Source organism: Lycorma delicatula, chromosome 1 (genome assembly GCF_047948215.1).
Source record: "Lycorma delicatula isolate Av1 chromosome 1, ASM4794821v1, whole genome shotgun sequence".
Lineage (NCBI taxonomy): Eukaryota > Metazoa > Arthropoda > Insecta > Hemiptera > Fulgoridae > Lycorma > Lycorma delicatula.
In genome coordinates this window covers 196757614-196779695 of record NC_134455.1, presented here as the reverse complement: position 1 = coordinate 196779695, position 22082 = coordinate 196757614, and the positions used below count along the sequence as shown (strand labels likewise).

Genomic DNA, 22082 nt, shown 5'->3' with positions numbered 1-22082 from the left:
GTTTTACAATCAGAGGTTAATAATTATTAATAAATCAATATATTTAAATGAAAAAAAAAAAGTTAAAAAAAAGGAGATGAAGTCTAATTTGATGTGCCTTCCCCTTATAAGATCCAAAAGTTTCATTAATTAAAATTTAATTTGGCTATAACTCTGGAACCAATGAAAATAAGTACCACTTATGATATATCATTGAAAAGCTCTCAATAAGGACTTATTACTACAGTTAAAAAAAATTCAGTCGATTGCAATCAAAAGGGGAGGTGCACAACTAGATGATACAGCAGTCCTAAATCCAAAATTTCAACATTCTACGGTTAATTGTTTTTGGGTTATGCGACATACAGACATCATGCCAAAACTAGTCAAAATGGATTCAGGAATGGTCAAAATAGATATTTTCATTGAAATCTGAAAACTGGAATTTTTTGTGATCACAATACTTTCTTACCTCTACAAGTAAGTAAAAATATAGCTTTGGATCATTTTCATAACTACCATATATGAAATTACTACAAACTTTGTTTTAAAATTGCATAAAAGATTGTTCTTTACAAAATCAATTTTACTCTTGAATACTTCTGCTTTACACCAAGACAGCATCTTGTAATATACAACTGGTATTCCTAATATATCTATTGATCCTCCCTTCAAACAACTATTCATCATGATTTATAAAAATAATTTTGAACTTTTGTGAATAATTTTCTTCCTGACAATATTTATCTATAAGTTTGTTTCTCATAAAGCTACTTTTGTGTTATAAAGAAACGAATACTGATTTTTTTGTAGTTGATTGGTATGAAAAAAAATGTTGGGTTAAAAAAATCAGTGTATATTTCACTTAAACATAAATATTTCTGAGTAATGCTATAAAAAAATAATTGTTGCTGAATAATTATTGGTTCTCCAATCACATGTGATTGTAAAATCAATAAAATGACAACTTCTGGTAAAACTAGAATAAATTAAATTTTAGTTCCTCTTTGACATTATAAAAATGTTATGTAATGTATGTATATAGAGTAGTAATCTGTTTGTTTTCTGTAGCTTTATTGGAGATGTAAAATTTGGACTTTTGGCCATAGTACACCAAAAGAAAAGGAAAAATAGTGTTATATGGACTCATTTCATAATAGACAGAAACAGAACATCACAACAGGACACCTCTCTATATCTACAAAGTTGTAAATTGGCTAAATAAACATTATTACCCATATAAGCTTAAATTGTGTTATAAACAAACTCAATTATTGCTTCTGATATTTATATTATGTTCTTAATATTTCACTCACTTTGTTGTAGCATTTATAAGCATTGATTAAGATGGGTGGATATTCAGTCTTTTCCTTAACTATAGAGAAGCTGTCAAAAGTAATTAATACATATTCTTATAAGTTTGTAAACATTATTTAAAAGAAAAAAATAAATGCGTACTCATGCACTGCTTCATTCTCAAAATATTAATTAGTTTTGTTGCCCTATATTACATCTAGATAATAAGAATGTATGCAGGTCATTTAATCTGTATAAGCTGAATTAGTCATAATTTTATGAAAGAATATTTTCAAATTAAAATACAGTAATTTATGGATAATGTCAGTTTTGCTATTCTTCATTTATTATAAAATTCGAAAAATTAAAAAAAAAAATGAAATGAGAACCCATGAATTATAAAACCACCTAGAAATAATAACAGAAATTAATGAAGAGTTTATTGACTTACCCAGACTGAATAAAAATAATTCAGTTTTTTTTTTTAAATAAAAAATATATTTTTTTAAAAGATTTCTTTCTATAAGTTTTGGATCAACTTTAAACCAAAACTGAATCACTTTCTATTCTTTAATGGATAAGAGGAAAACCCATTATATTATAAAATATAGATACTGAAAGGAATATTTGGTAGTCAAGGTTTTAGTTTCATTCACACCATGTATGTACACAGACTGACAATTACTGAATTCTAATTTTTCAAACTAATGGTTCCAAATCCAATGATCTGGTTAATTTAATTGTTAGGTATTAATAATTGGAAATTATCTAAAAACTTTTGGTGTGAAAATGTAACTGACCAGCAACTAAAATTGTGCTTACAGCCTGAAATGAGTAAAGTTTAAATTGATGAGGGTAATAGTACTCTCAAAACAAAGTTTTTGCTGCACATAACCAGTAATTCTTTATTCATCAGTAAGTGGAAAATATCTCATAACCTGTGATTCATAATTCTCCATAATTTGCACATATACCGGCCTCCTGGCGCGATTGGTAGCGTCTCGGTCTTTCTTCCGGAGGTCCCGCGTTCGAATCCCGGTCAGGCATGGAATTTTCACACGCAAAATTGCCATTTCATTTCATCCTCTGAAGCATTATCGAACGGTAGTCCCGGAAGCTAAAAAAAATCTGCAACTACCTGCTTAATAAGTAATCATATACACATATTTTTTGAAGAATGTAGTAACATTTCAAAAAATTCTATGAAAATTCGTAATTAAATATAAGAGAAAGTTATCGGCACAAGCATCGGACAGCAGTTAAAAATGATGAAGATAGGAAAGTTCTGGTCCAGAAAGTAGTAAGTTAAGGATGTACAGTTTGTGCCGCTTTTGAATACGCAAATATAAGAAACAAACATGGAAGTGAAGAAAACATTATAAAGCGTAGTAATTACTTAAAATTAATTGTGTAGCTGTTTGACTCTGAAGATAAAATTTCTTCATCATTTCTCGAAAAAGTAAAAGAAAATATAATTTAATGTCAGCCTAATTAGTTTATTCTCATAACCTTTTTTTTACAATGAAAATCGTAACTTGTCCTAAGTTACGATTTTCATTGATAACTTCAGTAGGTTAAACTTATGAAAGATAAAGGTGAGAGGAAAGCCTACGTCTAAAAGAACGTCGAGTCGGAACTTGAAAGATCCCAAACCTCACATGCGCAAGAATCCTTCTTCGTTCTCATTGGAGTGGCATTATATTTACGATGAGCTAGACCCAGTCTCTTTTCTTTTTTTTTGCCTCCGGAACTACCGTAAGGTATTACTTCATAGGATATGTATGAATGTAAATCAAGAGTAATCTTGTACCATCTCAGGTCAACCATTCCTGAAACGTGTGGTTAATCGAAACCCAACCACAAATGAACACCGGCATCCACGATCTAGTACGCTCGACGCAGCCGTTCACAGCCATCCATTATTTCGATGTTTTCCAAATGCTATCAATTCAAGTACCATAAATCCTAATAGATTGCAATTACACAAACTAAACGTGCTTTTCTTTTTTCGCATTTTATTTGTATTTATTATTATATATTTCTTGAATGAATAACTAAGTACAAAAGATGCAGAATTATAAGGAATTTAAAAGTAGAATTTATTATTTATTTTATGCTTTTAGAAAAAAGTAAACACAAATAATTTGATTTTTTTATCTTAAGCTGAAAAATATATTCTTACAGTATTAGTCATTTAGTTTCGAATGGAAAGAATAGATAAATCGATTTTATAATGGCTGTGAGATTTGTTTATTGACTGAAAGCGGAGTTTGATGGATACGTTAAGTGAAGTTGTGGAAATGTTTGATCTTAATTTTTAAGGTAAATTATTTTATGGTAATTTGAAAAAGCATTCAGTACAATTTCTGAGTTACGTATTTAACCATTTTGTTGTAATGTGTATACGGTGTGATTTATTGATTTGCTTTAGTGCGTGAGTTTTGTATACTATAGTTTTAACACACCCAGGTTATATTATTAATTCAAGGGGTTTTAATTTTTTCCCAATCTAGGATTCTGGAATCCGTAAAGAAGCAAAAATGAGTGAAGATACAGCGAGTGGTAGCCGCTGTGCTGAACAGAGATTACAGTTAATGCAAGAAATGAGGTGTCAGAATTTTGACATGATTCGATTTGCATCTTACAGAACCGCTTGTAAGCTTAGATTTGTTCAGAAGAAAACATATTGTGAGTACTTGTTTTGGAGTATATTTCATCTTTCTATAGAGTCATTTGCTGTTGATTGTCACTAATTATAAAATCAGCTTTTGTTCTATAGGTTATGTTGTGCAGTGGTATGTGTGGCATATTGATAAGGGTAGGTATATTTGTGACTGAGCGTAGAATTGTTTGTAGTCTTCAGTTAGTCTAGTTGTATTTATAATAAAAATGGGGTCACGCCAGTTGATTTGGGGTTTGTCTTTTATTTCTAGGGAGAGTTAACTTGTGTTATCAATAATATTCAGTGTTAATTGAAACAATGTAGGCAGTAATTTATAAATCTGCAATTAATTGTGGTTTCTTTATTATTTATTTATGAAGACAATCAGTTTTAGGCAGACAGAATTTAGGCACTTATACATATATGAAATGGAAAAAATATAGGTTTGTGGAAGTTTGTAGTACAACATTATTTTTGAATGTAAGTCATCATATGCAAAATGTTCATAGAAAAATTACCGTACAACAATATGGAAAATTTTTAATAAAAAGACAAAAATAGTTTTAATTGAAAATTTTGCTTTAAATAATAACTTTCTGTCACAAATTATATATATGTTAGGTAGTTGTGGATTTGTAAAATTAGCAGATTAGATTTAAGTTTAACTTTTCACTTATAAAAATTAACTGCGGATGTAATATTTTTTCAAGTAACTGCAGATATTAAATTTAGTTAATATTGCTGAAGACAGATAAACCCTGTCCAGGGTTGGAACCTAGAATCTCCAGTGGGGAAAATTGGTAGTCAACCTGTTTTAATTTTTAGCAGATATTGGTGGATATAGAACCAACCAGCAGACTGATACGGAATTAATATGTAATACACACAATAATGATATTTATTTGTTTGCACCAAAGTAGTTATTACCTTTCAAGTAATGCATTTAACTTTCAGTTTTTAATTGTAGTTACCTTTATAGGATATTAACTTTAAATACAGCTACAATTCTCTTACATCAAAGAATTATTCATAATTTCACAGAAAGACAAACAAAACATTAGTTGCACAATTATTAATAAATAGCGTAATAATTATATACTATTTAATATACGTCTTAGAATATATTTAAGGCATTTTAACTTTACGTAATTTTAATTTTATTACTGAACTATCATGTCAAACTGTTTCTTTTTTCTATTTCCTTCGCTCATAGAAACCCTTTTTTCTTTTTTTTTTTAAACCTCCTGGGCACCGTTAGTTATTGCTTCAGAGGATGAGATGAATGACAATTTTTGTAGCATGTGAAAATGCCATACCTAACTGGGATTTGAATCCGTGACCTCTGGATGAAAGTAGAATAGATAGAACATGGATAGTACTGCTAGTACTTGGATAGAAAGCCTTTTAGATTTTATAACATTTGACATATTATTTTATTTCATTGTTAATGTAAGGATGACAGCATTTGAATTATTTTGCTAAGTATTTAATGATAGGAATATGGCTTTTCCATAAACTTCTGGAAATAATTTCCCTTGCACTAGAAGACTGAAACTTTACTTAAAATGTACATGAATACCTTTTCCAAAGGATATTTATTATGTTGAAGGTGGTTCATATTAGATATTTTAAAGATAACCAACTTGTAAAATGGACTTAAAATTTGATATTTTTTAACTGTACTTAAACTGTACACTATAAAGTGTACAGTTTAATTATATAGACAGTATTTTACATGAATGGATTCAGAAAATAAAAAACTAAAGCCAGCCGTTAAGTAAATGTATTTGAATTACACTAATGAGGTACATGCTTGCATAGCCAGTCTTCAATATTTATAACAGATTGCTATTAGTGATATGCTAGTTATCTGAGAATTTTTCCAGCCATCACATTGTTGCTTCTACTGTGTAGCACGTATTTCTGACTACGTACTAGTCACAAAATTTGATTGAATTTCATTTTATTTTGTAGCTTTTTGTTTTTTAATTTTGGTAATTGTGTAAAATTACTGCTGTGGTTCTGATTTTGATGAAATTTGGTGTATACATTATTTAGGATCTAAATTTTGTTACAGATTAAATTATTCATAGAAAATTCCTTTTGGTGTAGTTTCATTTCTTGTAAATATTTAGTAACCGCACCAGCAATTTTCTTACTTTGCACTGTACACATGCAATATACATTATTTGCTTACAAGTAGTTTGGTTTCAGTGAAATTAAGCTAAGAATAAGGTTAAACCTTAAAATGTGGGGGTTTGGTAAAAGTGCAATACACATTATTCATGGAGTAATGGTTCAAGTGAAATTAAGTTGCGGTTCAGTTAGGTTAAGATTATAAATAAATAAATATAAATTAATACAATATTAATTAATCTATATAAAGTAAATATAAACAGAAAACTTACCCTCATTTATCTGATGGATTGTCAGAATTACAATCCATGATGCTTGGATCGATGCCTTGTGTTGGAATTGATGGACTATATAACTTCCCAGTGCTCCAAAAAGTATACTGAATGGAATCTGTATATTTGCAATACAATAAATTTGTTATATAACCATGTATTTTGGGGATTATGATTTGTAATCATTACTTTTTGTCCTTTATCAAACATTTATAAATTACTTATGTACAGGTCAGTCTGTTTCAAATCTTACAATAAAAAAAATTGTAATTGCTGAACATTTTTTATGGTTAATATTTTTTTTTCCAGGGGTATTAGTAGTAATTTTTATGAATGAAAAACTATAATTGACATTTTTTTAGAGATTCTTTTTTTTCAGCAACCATTTTCATTTGTGCATATACCTTGTTTTTCACAAATAATGTGTTTTACAGAAAATCGTTAACTCCCTTATTTATAAAGATATAATGATAATTTAAAAACCAGAATATTCAGCCTGAAATTATATAAAATAGTTGTTTACAATATTTTCCTATAAGTATTAAAGAAGTTGGTAAAAAAAAAAAAAAGTAATATATATATATATATATATATATAAAATTAATTTACAGTTAAAATACTATTTTCGAGGCCAGTATTTTTTATGAAGGAAAAGAGTCTCGCATTGATTATTTTTTTCTGTCAAAATTATCTTATAACATGGCAGTAACTGAAGTTTCAGCTAGGAGACTTGTGTCTTTTTTTGCAAGCCTTCAGTGCCTTATATCTAAACAGGGACTGAGTAAAAAAAAATGTGAAAATTTTACAGGAAACGCTTCTTCCAAACATAAACATGCTGTTTAAATTTTATTACTGAGACCTATTAGAAGTTACAGAGCACCAAAGTTGGTCGAAAATGTGCCGAGTTCTTAGGCAGCTGATAATTGTCCCAACCGGAGCCTCTCTATTTACAGTTAGATAAGCGTAAACATGATTTAATAATATAATTCTATATCACTAAAATGTAATAAGTATAAAACACTATGCCTGATTACTTAAGGATAAAAATATTTATGATAAAATATACTGTAATTTAACTACCAGTACTTAATTGTTATAATGCGCTGGCTTATGCATTACAACTCAAGTCCACAAAGTTAAAAGAGTACAAATAGTCATTATAAGCCAAAAAAACTATTTTTAGTTTAGCTTGGAATAAAGCCTACCGACTTGTAGCAACAGGAGATTCATGCTTGCGCTTATTGAGACATGAACCTCGCCCTGTCATGAACTGTCATAAACAAGATTATAAGCCAGTCCCTGAAAAGGTAATTAGTATAAATGATTTGCCAGAAGAGCAAAACTTATTAAGATTAAGAATTTCTGTTGAAATGAATAATATTTGTCATTACCATAAATTTAAGTATTTAGAAAACTTCAGTAATATATTTGGCAGAAAGTGTTGCAATCCCTGAAAAACTCACAAAAAACCTGTAAAAAATGGCTTGCATATTATACTTGAGCATCTTTCTAAGCCAATTAATTTTAATGTAAATTTAATATCTGGTAAAGCCCTTCGCCCAACATGCGCTTCAAAAATTTTTAATAACAACTCAATAAGCAATCCTAGCAGACATGAAGAACAATTTGTTCCTGAAGCATATGAACTCATTGAAGAAACAACTTTGCAACAGGTTAGCTCAGTATGTGAAACATTAGAACTCTCTCCTATTTATAAAATAATGAAATTAAATAAAGAACAAAGGCCCACACTACAGAAAAAAACTGAGAAAATCGCTTCTGCTCTAAAATGAAAATTGGAAACCTCATTTGGCAATGATTTAGAAGGAAAAAATCGTCATAGTTGTAGCACAGATAAATGAGTATGAAAGTCTGATTGTAAAATTCAAAGAAAAATGTATGAGGTTTGCCCCAGAAGTAAGTGTACTGATTTTTTATTTAAATATCTATTGGATGATATTATATGAAATTACAAGTTTTCTCCTTTGATGTATGACCCTCGGGAAGTTACACTGCAGTTCCAACATTTCTTCCACTGTTCAAATTTGGCAGATTTAAGTCCTTTAAATTTAGAATTTAATAATGTATTTTTTACAGTTATTACTGGAAGTCATTTTCCTTGTGTGTAGCTCATTGATTACAGTTTTTTTTTATGTTTTTCATCGTCCCAAAATGATGACCCTTCAACTTCAATTTCAACTTAAGGAAGAGGTAAAAATCCCACAGAGCTAGATCTGGGCTGTATGGAGACTGTGAAAGTAGGGGAATGTTTTTCTATGTCAGAAATTCTCGAATTGAAAGCAAAGTGTGAGCTGGCGCATTATCGTGGTGCAGCAATCAATCATGTGCAATTTCCATTCAGACTTGCTGGACCCGTTGTAAAAGTCACTATTACCTGTCTGTCCTGGAGGTATAAGTTCTATGTGCACAATGCACAGCTCGCACCACGTCCACATTTTCACAATTTGTTGACGAGGTTGGTCTTCCAGAATGAGGGTTGTCTTCAACATTTTCTCGGCCCTCTGTGAAAGCTTTGTGCCCCTTAAAAACCATAGTTATCAATAGAGTGGCATCTCCATAGCTTTGGTTAAAGAATCAAATGTTTCTGACAGACGTGTTGAGTTTCACACAAAATTTGATAGCTTACTGTTGTTCAATATTTTCCTGCATTGCAAACGTTACAAGGTTATAAAACATCACCATACATGAACAGCAGTAGTGTGTGACTGGCTCAACCGATCCAGTTGAAAGAAGTATGCATGCACGTGCTGTTATACATCAAGGATGTTTTACATTATCTGTTTGTCCATAGGAAAATCAGTACACCTACTTTAGGGACAAACTTTGTAAATTGGATAGTAAAGATAATAAAATCAAAATTATCAGCCTTTTGCCAAATTCATGGTCAAGAACAAGAAATAAAATTGTTGAAGCATTTTGTGTGCCATATCATCTAGTAAATATGACAAGGCAATTAGTGAAGGATCAAGGTGTTCTATCTCATGTTTAAAAAATTCAAGATAACAAGATAGTGAAGAGGTTGTTAAAGGTGTAAGTTTATTTTATGAAGTTGATGAAAACAGTTGATGTATCCAGGGAAGCAAGAATGTTTCCATACTCATAAATAACATTTTGTACGTAAACAAAAGCGATTAAACTTGATCTCCCTAAATGAGCTCTTTAGTCTGTGTAAGCTAAAATACCCTTTATCACTCACCATTTTTAAAAAAATGTTTAAATTTTAATTAAAGGATTTTTTTCATCTTTCAACGTATAGTTAGCATTTTAAGCTCGTGTGTTGTATTTTGTTAGCTCAGTTCTTATTGTTTAACTTTTTTAACATAATTTGTAAGCTATAAACAAGCAATGCTAAACAAAGAATTAAACCATATCGTAGTCACATATTATGACTTCATATCTAATACTGAAGAGTGAGCGTTCATGGAGATTAATAATCTCTGTGTAGGTCAAAACATGTAGCTGAAAACACAGCTGTGTTGTTTCTATTAAGCATTGGATTTAGGAATGAATTAATTTGATTCAGACTTATTGCTGTCTTAAGTTTGTTAACAGTGTAGTGTCATAATGCCTCGAAATTGTAAAATGATGATTGTAAATGATGTGGATGCCTTTTGTTATATACGTGGTGAGTTTAGGGTAAAATCAAATAGAAAAAACAGTACATCTTTAATTAAAAAAATCATTTGTACTTTCAATGTAAAATTGGTGATCAGGATTAATACTAATTGTTCTGTATATTTAAGAGGATGGCTGAAAGGTACACGGAAGGCTTTGTCATTTGGTGTACCTATGGTTTGGCGTGAACGAAAACATCATGTAACTGATTGTTACTTTTGTTTAACAAATGTGTCTGGAGTTTCTAAAAAATCCAAACATACTGTAAATTATCTTTCATTGCAATCTGCAGTCAGTCCTGTACCTCGCAGTGAAATTGTTCCAGTTCCTGAGCCACCTGTGAATGTACGTTTTGAAAGTAGCAATGAAGAATCAGGCACTACTGAAGAAGACAACAATGATTTTGATTTTGAATTGTCTTCCAATAAGCCACATTTTATATCACAAGGTGAATTAGAATTAAATGACTTGGTTAGGGATGTAAATTTATCAAAAAATCAAGCTGAATTGTTAGGATCAAGACTACAGGTTGTGGAATTTACTTTAAAAAAAATACAAAAATGTTGGGCTTTTGAAGCTGACAAAAAACACTTTCTCATGAAAATAATTTGGTTAATTACACAAATATTGATGAGCTTATGTTGAACTTAGGACAAGTTCATAAACCTGAGGACTGGCACCTTGTATATGTTCATCCAAGTATAGTTTAAAAGTAAGTATAGTTTAACACAACGGTAACAAATATCCTTTGATACCAATCGTTTATGGTATTAATTTAAAGAGACATACAATGTGATGAAAGACGTTATTGAAAAAATAAATTATAAAAAACATAGCTGGAACAAATGTTGTGATTTGAAAGTTATAGCCATTGTATTAGGCATGCAATTAGGCTATACTAAGTACATGTGTTTTCTTTGCGAATGAGACAGTCAAGCTAGGGATAAACACTATGTTACCAAAGAGTGGAAGAAACGAGGCAACTTAACTTCAAATGGAAAAATTTTATTCATGAGCCCGTAGTTGAACCCAAAAAAATATTTTTACCCCCTCTCCATATCAAGCTAGGACTAATGAAAAATTTTGTAAAAACAATGAAGAAGGATAGTCCTGGATTTTTGTACATCAGGCAGAAATTTCCAAATGTAAGTGAAGGAAAAATTAAAGAAGGAATATTTGTTGGTCCTCAAATAAGAGAGTTAGTTGGTCAAAGATGATGTATTTAACTCGATGTTAAATAATGTAGAAAGTGCAGCTTGGGCTTCATTTAAAAAAAAAGACATTTACAAAAATTTTCTCAGTAAACAAAAATCTGACTATTGTGACGATATTGTTAATCAACTTCCTACTTCATACAGAGCTATGAGATTTAATATGTCTTTGAAAATACATTTCCTCTACTTACATCTGGATTTTTTCCTGTAAAACCTCAGAGACGTAAGTGACAAACATGGTGAATGTTTCCACCAAGACATTTCGGTGATGGAAAGCCACTATAAAGGAAAATGGAATACTAACATGCTGTTTGACATTAATTCAGGATGTGCCTTAGGCTATTTATAAAAGAAAATCATTCTAACACAGTATGGTCATGCAAAATTATAAATTTTTCACATTTTAACTATATTTTCCCTTAATTTTTTTTTGGTGTAATTTATTTAAAACTAAGGGTGATAGAAAATTTGTATTTACAGATCTGTAATTTACGCAAAAAAGAAATGGTTCACACAAAAATTTGTTTGTCTATCTGTTATCGGAGACTTGTTTGGATATTACACTTTCACCAATAAAGATGAAATTGAAAGCTTTCATTGGAAAAAGTCATAGACTTCTCTGCATCTATTTGTGTTTTACTTCTAAAAAAGAAGGAAAAGTTTGTTGTAAGAGCTTATTATTAATAAGTGAATCTTTCTCATGATATTGGTGCTGTACTTGTCAATGACATCTAATAAATGAGATTAAAAGTGTGCTACCCGATGTTACACAATTGATATATTTTAGCAGTGGTGCCAGTAGCCAATATAAAAATAAGAAGAACTTCATCAATTTATGCCAACATATAAACGATCTTGGAATGTCGGCCGAATGGAACTTCTTTGCTTCTTCTCATGGCAAGAACTCTTGCGATGGAATTGGAGGCACGATCAACTGAAAGTTGACAAGAGCAAGCGTGCAAAGGCCGTTTAATGACCAAATTTTGACTAATAGGTGTGTTTAAATTTTACAATGACAAAATTACAGGTGTAAAATATATATTTGTCCCATCAGAAGAAATACAGACCATAGAGGACAAACTTAGGACAAACAAAGATTTAAATGTTGCTTACAAGTAAAAGGTATAAGAAATTACTATCGGTTTGTTCTTTTAAGTGATAACCAAATAAAAATGGTATCCTACATCAAGATCAGAGAAATGTGAAGGCCATCAAACATATCTATTCTGTTTACTAACACCAACTCCAAGATAATATTGCTTGTATCTATGATGTTAAATGGTACATTGGAAGAGTGAAGAAGAAAAATGAAGAAAACAATGATGTTCTGGTTCATTTTTTTCATCAATCAGGTCATCTTTTCAGTTATCAAGAAAAGACATTGTTTTCCTGTAAAGAATTTTTTGAGAAAAATTACTAACTTAGAATTAATATTTTGTGGAAGAACATGTATCAGAAAAGTTGTGGAATGTAATCTCATCAATTTTTAATATTTTTAGGAAATACTAAAATTATGATTTGTCAACCATCACTTTTAGCTAAACAATATTAATAACTTTTATTCTTTATGCTCTGCCACATTAACAATTTTATGGTCTGTTGTACAGTAAACTTGTATTATATACTATTGGAATAAAATTTATGTATTTTATTATTAAGTCTCAATAATCAAATTTTACAGCATGTTTGTTTGGAAGAAGTGTTTCCTGTAAAATTTTCACATTTTTTTCATTTGGTCTCTTTTTAGATGTAAGGCACTGAAAATGGTTGAAAACAGCTAATCGGTCATTTTTTAAGGCCTCTAGGAAAAAAAAAGGACGTAAGTCTCCTGGGTGAAACTTAAGTTACAAGCTGCTATAAGATAACTTTGACAGGAAAAAATAATCAATGTGAGACTCTTTTCCTTCATAAAAAATACTGCCCTTGAAAATAGAATTTTAATTGTAAATTCATTTAATATATGTATATTTTAAAAAAAATTTTTTTTTTTGACCAACTTCCATAATATTTATAAGAAAATAATTAATTTAGACAATTTCATGCTGAGTATTCTGGTTTTTAAATTATAAGGAAGTTACATGGTCTTCCACAAAATGCATTATTTGTGAAAAAAAAGTCTGCGCAAACAAAAATGGCTTCTGAAAAAAATACTCCCACAAAAGATTTTTTGATGATAGTTTTACATTCATATAGATACATATAGGAGATCTCATAAATAACAGTTTTATAAACATTAAATATGTTGAGCAAAATTAGCTGATTTGATATGGATTGACCCATATATCTAGATAAGAAATGTAAAAAAAAAATTATGAAAATCAGAGATGAGCCAGTAATTAATACAATTATAATTTTTTTTTTATATCACTTATACCTCAAGATAAAAGATTAAGTTTTGATAAATAGGAAATCACAACAATTAAAGTTCAAAGTTTTCTTCAGTTGTGCAACATGCACTGTAAAGATATTTCTTGCCGAAGCTGTTTTGTAGACATTATGAACTAATTCCTAACAGCTTTATTAAAGACCCAGAATTTTAATACATGAAAAATGCCATTTAGAATGTGATCAAATTTACAGAAAATCTAAGCAACCTATTACTGTCCAAAGTACTCAGTATCAGAGTGAAGGTATTGACTTTAAAATAAAAAAGGTTATTCCATTTCAGTCAATAGTGAAACTGCAAATTATTTTCTAAGAACATAAATACATTATAAAATGCAATAATACATTTATGCAAGTAATAAATACATAAAGGCATTTAAAATAAATCCATAATTTTTAATGCACTAAAATGAATTATATAAATAAATAAAATAAATATATAAATAAATAAACGTATAATTGCATTATATTGGTTCATTTTGCGTTGTTTGTTTTGTTAATATTTATTTTTAATTTTGTTTAATGTTTTGCATGTTGCAGTTATTATTTAGCTTTGGTTTATTCCTGTCATAATTTATTCATTTTTCACTTGAATTGTTTTTGTTCTTTTCTCCAATAGTTCTTTTTAGTGGAATAGTAGCTTCTCAGCCTTTCATCCTGAAGGTCCTGAGTTTGATTCCTGGTCAGTGTGGCATTTTTCATACACCAAAAAATTTCCATTCCATTTTTCCATCCCCAGCTTCAAGCTTATTTGGTGAATTACTCATAAAACACAGAAAAGGAGTGATTTTTTAGCATTGTAATCTTTAATATGTAAGGATAAATATATAATTATTTTACTATTTTATTTATTATTGAATCTTATCTACTTTTTTCTTTCTGCTGTTTGAGGCTAACTTTTTAAATTTGAAATAAAATTTATTTAAATCTTACAGTACATAAACCACTACTGCATAATAACAAGAATTAAAGGAAATTGGACTATGTGAACTGGAATTTTCCATAGATAATGCAATTCAATCCGTAAAATATCTTTGTTTGTTTTTATAAGTTTTTTAACTGTCGTTTTATGTTATTTCTCTCATTTTTGTTATATACTTGTTAGCTATTGGAATTAGGATTCTGGTGGAATAGGTTGGTTAATGCAAATGGTGTTTGTTGATTATTTGTGCCTATAAGTAAACATAAGAAAAAATAAAATCTAGTTGGTTATCCTAATCCCTCTTCTTTTCCCATAAATTATTGAATTCCATCTTTTCATTGAGGCATTACTGTAAAATTGGATATATTTCAAAATGAAATATAAAAATGAATAGTAAATTTGTTACATTAAGAATAATTGAATTTGTTGACAATGTGCATGGCAGTCAAGATAATAGACAAGTAAACTTTTGGTCTCATGTCTGTTATTTAAACCTTTATTCAATACTTTGTTTTTATGTGAATTCATTTTGTTTTAACTTTACTCACTATATATATGAGCATTCCTAATAATTCTTAACCAGTAAGGTATCTGTAGAAGAGATAAGCAAAGAAATACATCTTTCTTTTTCCTAAACAATTCATTACTTCTCCCTCATTTTCTTGTGTACTGAAATCATGATTTTCTGTAATGAAAACAATTATTTCATAATTAATTAATATTTGTTTTGGTATGTACATATTTCAAGTATTTATGTTTATTGATAACAATTCATTTTATTTATTTTTCTGTTATTCAAAATAAGGTTGGAACTTTCTTCAACAGAGGAAAAATGTTTGTGCTTCTTTGTGACTAAATCATATGTATAATTCTGTAGACCCTGAAAGTGGAGCCCACACACATCATATTGAACATGTGTTGGGCTCCATTAAATAGAATAACAAAAGTCATTGTAAGATGGCACGGCATGATGTCATATCTTGGAATCCATGTTCCACACAAAACACTCATATACAAATGAATTTCATGATATGTTGCACTGTATTTCTGAATCGTCTTCCTACAACTAGTAGCAAGACAAATTATATGGCAAAATTAATTTTTACGTTAATATTAAAGTAATACTATGTTTTAGTTGTTTTGATATGGACAGTGAGATAACAGAGAAAAGGCAATAATATATGTCCATGTTTTTCACCTCAACAATCTCGTATTTTATTTAGCAAAATGCAAATCACTCGGTTTACTTCAAAAAAATATTTTATTGCACTTAAAAGTATTGTATTTAGATAATGGTTAGTAAGGATGGTAAGAAAGCCTCATTCATAAAAATGGGAGGTGGTTTCAAAGTAACAGACTTTAGGTGTACTTGTTTGATATCTTAACCAGTCATTAAATTGTTAAAAAAATGTAATTTCCTTACTTAATAAATCATAAATGAAATAACTAATGTATTCATCATTATATTATAAAACATCAATTTTTCAGTAATGTTTGAATTACACTTCAAAACATCATAACTTTAAAAAAAAAGAAGAGAAGTATGAGATAGCTAACAAGTATCACTTTGATAAGTATGTTATATAATTATGTTTCATTTTTCTTTGATTATTAGTGCATGCAGTTGATATATGGAATGTGATAGAAGCATTTCGTGAAAATGGATTAAATACCCTTGAACCACAGACTGAAGTGAATGTTTCTAGGTTAGAAACTCTTGTTTCTAGCCTGTATCATAATCTGAATAAAAGGCTTCCTGTTTCTCAACAAGTGCATGTTGAGAGCCATTCAAGTCTTTTGCTTAACTGGCTACTATCTGTTTATACTGTGTGAGTATATTTTATCATATCAATTATTGTGTTTGTTTTGTAAATATTCTAGATGCTACAGAAAAGTCTCCTAAGTCTGCCAATTACTCTGTGTTCTGATAGGTAGCCTCCCTGGTCTAATAGCAATTATCATATCTAGTTCATTCACCTTTGAATGAAGCAGTCAAGGAAATCTGCCAGACTTGTGAGTTCAAAATAAGGCATCACTAAATAGTAGTAGTTGTCAAGAACACATTTTTCCAGCCTTATTTGGTGAACGTAGGAAGTCAGTTCAAAATCTAGAGAATCAGTAAAATAAATATTTAGCTGTTGTAATGGACAGATTATATTTAAATAAATGTGGTAAATCAGTTTTATATGATGGGTTACAATCAATTGAAATTAACATTTCTTTTGCATAATCCAATTAATAAACTGTTTTAATTGTCTAATGTAGAAAGAGAAAATCATAGGTGTAATATGGAATATTTTTGTGATGTTATTGAAGGCTAAATATGGAGAAAGAGTTAGACTTTGTTATGGGTTATTATCCTGACATTAATCATTGCTTTTCATTATAATTGTTGTACAGTAATTATAAATCATTAATATATGAAGTATGCCAGTGCAAATTGAGATTTAGTAAGCGAATTAGGTTATATAGAAATATTTTCAGAACGTGTAGGTTAATACTTGAAAAAGTTTAACATTAAATTAGTAGATTAGCAGCTTATTAAAACTCTGAATTTAGAAGTGTGATTGATAAAGCAAATACACTTTTTTTGGGTGACCTTAATATTAATAAGTGGTGTTACATTTTCTGGTTTTTTATGCAGCCCCTGCATAGGTAACAGAGTTCTGGACAGTTGTACAGACATGAAGTAGAGATCATATTTAATCCCTGTAAAGAAGTGAAGCCTTCTACAAGCCAACTGCTTCCCTATTGGTTGTTGTTAGTAAGTGCAAGCATAAGGCTAAAGAAGGAGCTAGGATGGTAACTGAATTATTTTCCATTCTGTTTGTTCAGTAAAGAAATGATGGAAGAGAAAGGGAACAATCACTTGGAATGGAGCTGCAAAAGTTTATTAGCTACTTTGATCACAATAGATAATGTTTAATCTAATGTACACTAGATTTTAGAGAGACATTATAAACCTTAAATTTAAATTATTCTAAATTCCACAAGGATTAATCTGAATTCTAAAATAATAGTTGATAATATAGCTAATTTGTCTAAACCCAAAATTATGATTATAGATTTTGAATAGCTAATAATCTATTTCTTCATTTTCCCAAAATTTTATTTTTATCTGTGTGTTAAATTTCCTTCTTCTACTTAGGTTCTTTTCTATGTATTTTTGTATGTTCTTTATTTTCTTTTTTATATTCTTTTTGTATTTTGCAGTTCCTGTGAATTTAATTCAGATTTATCTTCATAATTTTCTGCTTTCATTATCTTCTGCATTTTATATTTTCTGCATTAATCTGTCTCTAATATATTTCTTATTGTTCAAAGTTTTCTGTTGGTTACTGTCAACCTGAAATTTTCTCTCATTTTTTTATTTGCTGTTTTAAATTAGTATTTGTTGTACTAAATTTTCTTTTGTGGTAACTTTAAGACACAAACTTAGCGAAATTTGAATTCTCATTAATACTCTTAATTGTAAATATAATAAATGTATTTTCTAATAAAAATTAATTATAAAATGTAAAAACTAGTTGATGAGTTTGTAAATAAAATTTTTTAAAGTTGTTTAATTTAATATGTTTAATATTCATTATGTTCTATATATTGAAAACTTGTATTTAGTTTTTTATTTTATAAATAATTTATAACAAATATATCAGACTGGATGAGATTATGTTCTTTGATTATATAAATTAATATACTCGTATAAATAGTAAAGAAGAGTACAAATTATAATTTTATATGATGAATCTAGACAGAATTTAATGACTTAATGATATGAATGATAATGAAATACGAATTTAATATGACTAAATTCAGAAAAGAGGATTTTGTAATGTTGTATTCTGAGTAATTTTAGTAAACTTGTAGAAAAGTTTCATTCTCAAAAAAATGTTTCCTTATCAAAATTCTTAGATAACAGTTTTGAATGTAACATTTTCCATTTTATAACAATTTACATTTTAAAAAAGATAATAAAATATATGAATACTATTTTAAAATCACTAGAATATTTTAGTTAAATTATATTGCAATAGCACACTGTTTTTGGTTATAGAGTCTACTAGTTATGTTCTGATACAGCAGTGTACTTTTATCCAGTTTATTAAATCCTAACAGAGGAATACAATCCACCACCACATTACTTCTTCCTGTGAATATTGTCTCCTGGTGCCTAAAAACCTTTTAGTTCATTTGCCTAGTTTCTTTACAACTCATTTCCTATAAATTTTGGGGTTTTTTTATTTACATTCTATTTACTTTACTTGGTTTTTTAACCATACTGTGATTTTGTTATCTATAAACTTGATTTATTTGTCTAACAAATTAAATTTTAATTTTCTGTATTTATCTATTCAGCACTACATTATTTTTGAACAATGTGAAATATTTGATAAATCAGTTTTTTTTAAAATATTTTCTTTAATGTGTGAATACAGTGTAGAATTGAACTGTATTATTATTCTTTACTGGTTTTATACATTATTATCTGTTTTTTTTAATTTTTTTCAGTGAAACACTTGGTAGAATTAGAGTATTTTCTATAAAGGTTGCATTAGCTACTATGTGTGCTGGGAAGTTGATGGATAAACTGAGATGTAAGTGTGAAATTTTAGTAAATAATTTTTAAAAAAGAGCCATGTAATTGGTTATCAAAATAAGTTGGAAAAAAGAAAAGGTGTACAAAGAATTGTCACTTAAAATCTAAAACTAGATGGCCATTTTGATAGTTAAACAGTCATCACCAGTAGATACTGCAAAAATATTGTAGATACATTAAAAAAAAAAAATTAAGAGAGTTAAAAAATTAAATAAATTAATAAAAAGATATTAATTGTATAATACTTTGGGAACACAACAAATGAATATTTCTAACAATATTTTTTGAATAAGAATAAAGAAAAAACATACAAGGAGCTCTTGCTTTTGGCAGTGATTGAGGTTCAAGATGAGTTGTGGTTGATTTATTTTAAATGTCTTTACATTATAAATTTATTTCAAGTTGACTGAAGCAGAATTCAGTTTTAGTATTTTTAAGAAAAGCACTTATAAATTATAGTGTATATAGGATGTAATTTAAAAGAATACAATGTTAAAAAAACTTATTTTTATGAACATTTTTAATTTTTATCAACAAATTGTAATTTTTTCATTCAATATTTATTAATACAAGTTAATATAAAGTTTGTTACAACTAAGTTCTTGCTTTTATTTTCCTGGCATCATATCTCCAAAGCTGTCTGCAAGAAGGAAAGTATGGATGTCAGTCAAAAAATGGTGTATGGTAGTTTTTCTGCATTTTCATACATATGTATATATGTGTCTGGGTGTTTTCAAACTTAATAACTTTTGACTGGATTAACCGATTTTGGTGAAATTTGGCACTGAGACTCATGTATATGGGGCAGTTTGTTGATAAAAGTTTTTGTCAATATCTCCAGGGTGTAGATAGTTTCTTTCGGGTCATTTTCTCAAAATTTTGGAAACATAACCCCACTTTATATTAATCTCAGTGCATGTATACATCACTGAAATATAGAAATACTGGAATGGGTACTGCCTATGTCCAATGTGAGCGGGAAACGAACGTGAGACAGATAGATTTAGAGGTGTAGTTGTCATTGTCGCACAGTGCAGCGCATGTGCATTGTACCTAACGTACCGTCCCTTCAGAAAGTGATTCCATAAAACTTAATTGTATTGTTCATGATTTTAATAATTTTTATTTTTACAGTGAATGAAACATTTACTATCATAGCAACATGATTATGTGTATGTAAATACAGCACTTACTCATTGACTCTGTTTATTTGTTTATGTTATAAAATAATCGTATTAAAAATATCCGTCAATAATTTTTATAAAGTTTACTCTTAAATCACTATTTATTGGTTGCTTATTTAGAAGTTAATATTAAGTGATAAAATCTCATAATTCTATTTAATTAATAGAAAAATTTCAATGCTTATGAATATTAAATAAATGTTGAGTTAATCATTGTATCATATAAATGTTTTTTTAAAAGCTTTCTACAATAACTTGAATTATGAAAGATAACTTGTGATTTGTGGTGAGTGAGATCGTCACAAACTTTTTGAACGGACTGTAGACAAAGAGAGGTATACCTCTAAATCAGCTATCTTTGTTGGCACGGATTTCTAATGCTAGTGCCCATTCCAGTATTTCTATATTTCAGTGGTGTACATGCTTATCTTATCATTTAAAAAAAAATATTGTCTCCAAATTCTCCTCTTTCCCAAAAATAAGAAAAACTATCTTTTTATTTATTGCATAAGTTTTAACTGATTTTTTGTTATATGTCTTCCTAAGCATAGTAGTAGTGCAAGTGGCTCAAAAAATATTTTGGAGGACAGTAATTGGGGTGGGAAAGCTGATCAAAGTTTAAAATATTAATTTTTTGAATTTTTTAAAACTCTTTTAGTTTCAAACTTTTAATAATAATATTGTAATAAAAGTTCATAATTAATCCCCTCTCCCAAAAATGAAATCTTAGGTAACTTTTTATTGGTTGTACATCTTTCTGTGGAGTTTATTTTTTAATTTCTTCCATTTAACATAGTAAATATAGACAAACCAAAAAAAATTCTTGGGAGCTGATTTTTGGGGGTGGGAAGCAGACAAAAGTAAAAAACTGTAGATTTATTGATACTGCTTTTGAGAATTCAGTTTTGAAATTTTGTTAAATGTCTGATTGTGCATACTGTGGAGTAACACTATCTTTTGCATTTGGCTGAGGCTGGCAGTTATTCTGTTAGTGGTGTGTGTGTGCATGTGTGAGTGAGTGAGTGAGTGAGTGTGTGTGTGTGAGACATAATTTATATTTTTGAATTTTTACGTGATCTTATTAATCCTTATATAGGTGTGTTGGACTCCAATTAATCAATTTTGAATTATATATGAATACAATTTTTTCTTTTTTTTCTTTATTACAGACATGTTTTCACAGTTATGTGATGGTAATGGTCATATGATCGCCTGGAAATTTTCAGAATACTTAAGAGAGGTTTTGTCTTTACCTGCTGCTGTCTATGAATCACCTTCATTCAGCTACAGTGATCAATTGGCTGCTGATATTTTCTCAGGGGTAAGGATACAGATGTAACTATTATTTTATGATTCATCTATGTACACACAGATGTATTTTTGCAACCCCCTTCTCTCATTGTGTATGTGTGCGCACACGTGCATGTGTGCCATGCACTTATATATGTGTAAATGAAGAAATATAAATGTTATATTTCTTATTAATTTAAATTATTAATAGCTTATCAATTTGTTTTTTGTGAATTGTTTTTTTATGGTGTTGTTACAGTTCCCACTTCAGATATACATGTTGATAAATATTTTAACAAAAAATGTGAAATTGCTGGTAATAAATTGCCGGACACCAAACCCAGGAGTAGGTAATCTAAGTGGCAAAATACTTACCGTTAAGACATACTGATCAGCTAATTATAGTTTTTATTAATTTCTCTAGAAAATATTTTCTTCTCTAAACAAAACAGGCCTTGGTATTATAATTATTCATTAAAATCTTTCCTCTGAAGTGATATTAGACACTT

The 22082-nt window shown here is 28.9% G+C and overlaps 1 protein-coding gene across 2 annotated transcripts in view; it reads left to right on the top strand.

Moving 5' to 3' along the window:
• The first annotated feature begins 3523 nt into the window (after positions 1-3523).
• The window catches only part of Dyb (Dystrobrevin), a 116938-nt gene continuing 98379 nt past the window's right edge, over positions 3524-22082 (top strand). Inside the window, exons 1-5 of one of the 2 annotated variants that reach the window (XM_075369658.1) lie at positions 3524-3597; positions 3789-3963; positions 16118-16331; positions 19012-19097; positions 21453-21604. In XM_075369658.1, the coding sequence (XP_075225773.1) occupies positions 3816-3963; positions 16118-16331; positions 19012-19097; positions 21453-21604 (600 nt within the window). In that variant the 5' untranslated portion in view covers positions 3524-3597; positions 3789-3815. Of the gene's footprint in view, positions 3598-3788; positions 3964-16117; positions 16332-19011; positions 19098-21452; positions 21605-22082 lie in introns of those variants that run through there. The other variant, XM_075369664.1, reaches the window with a different exon arrangement.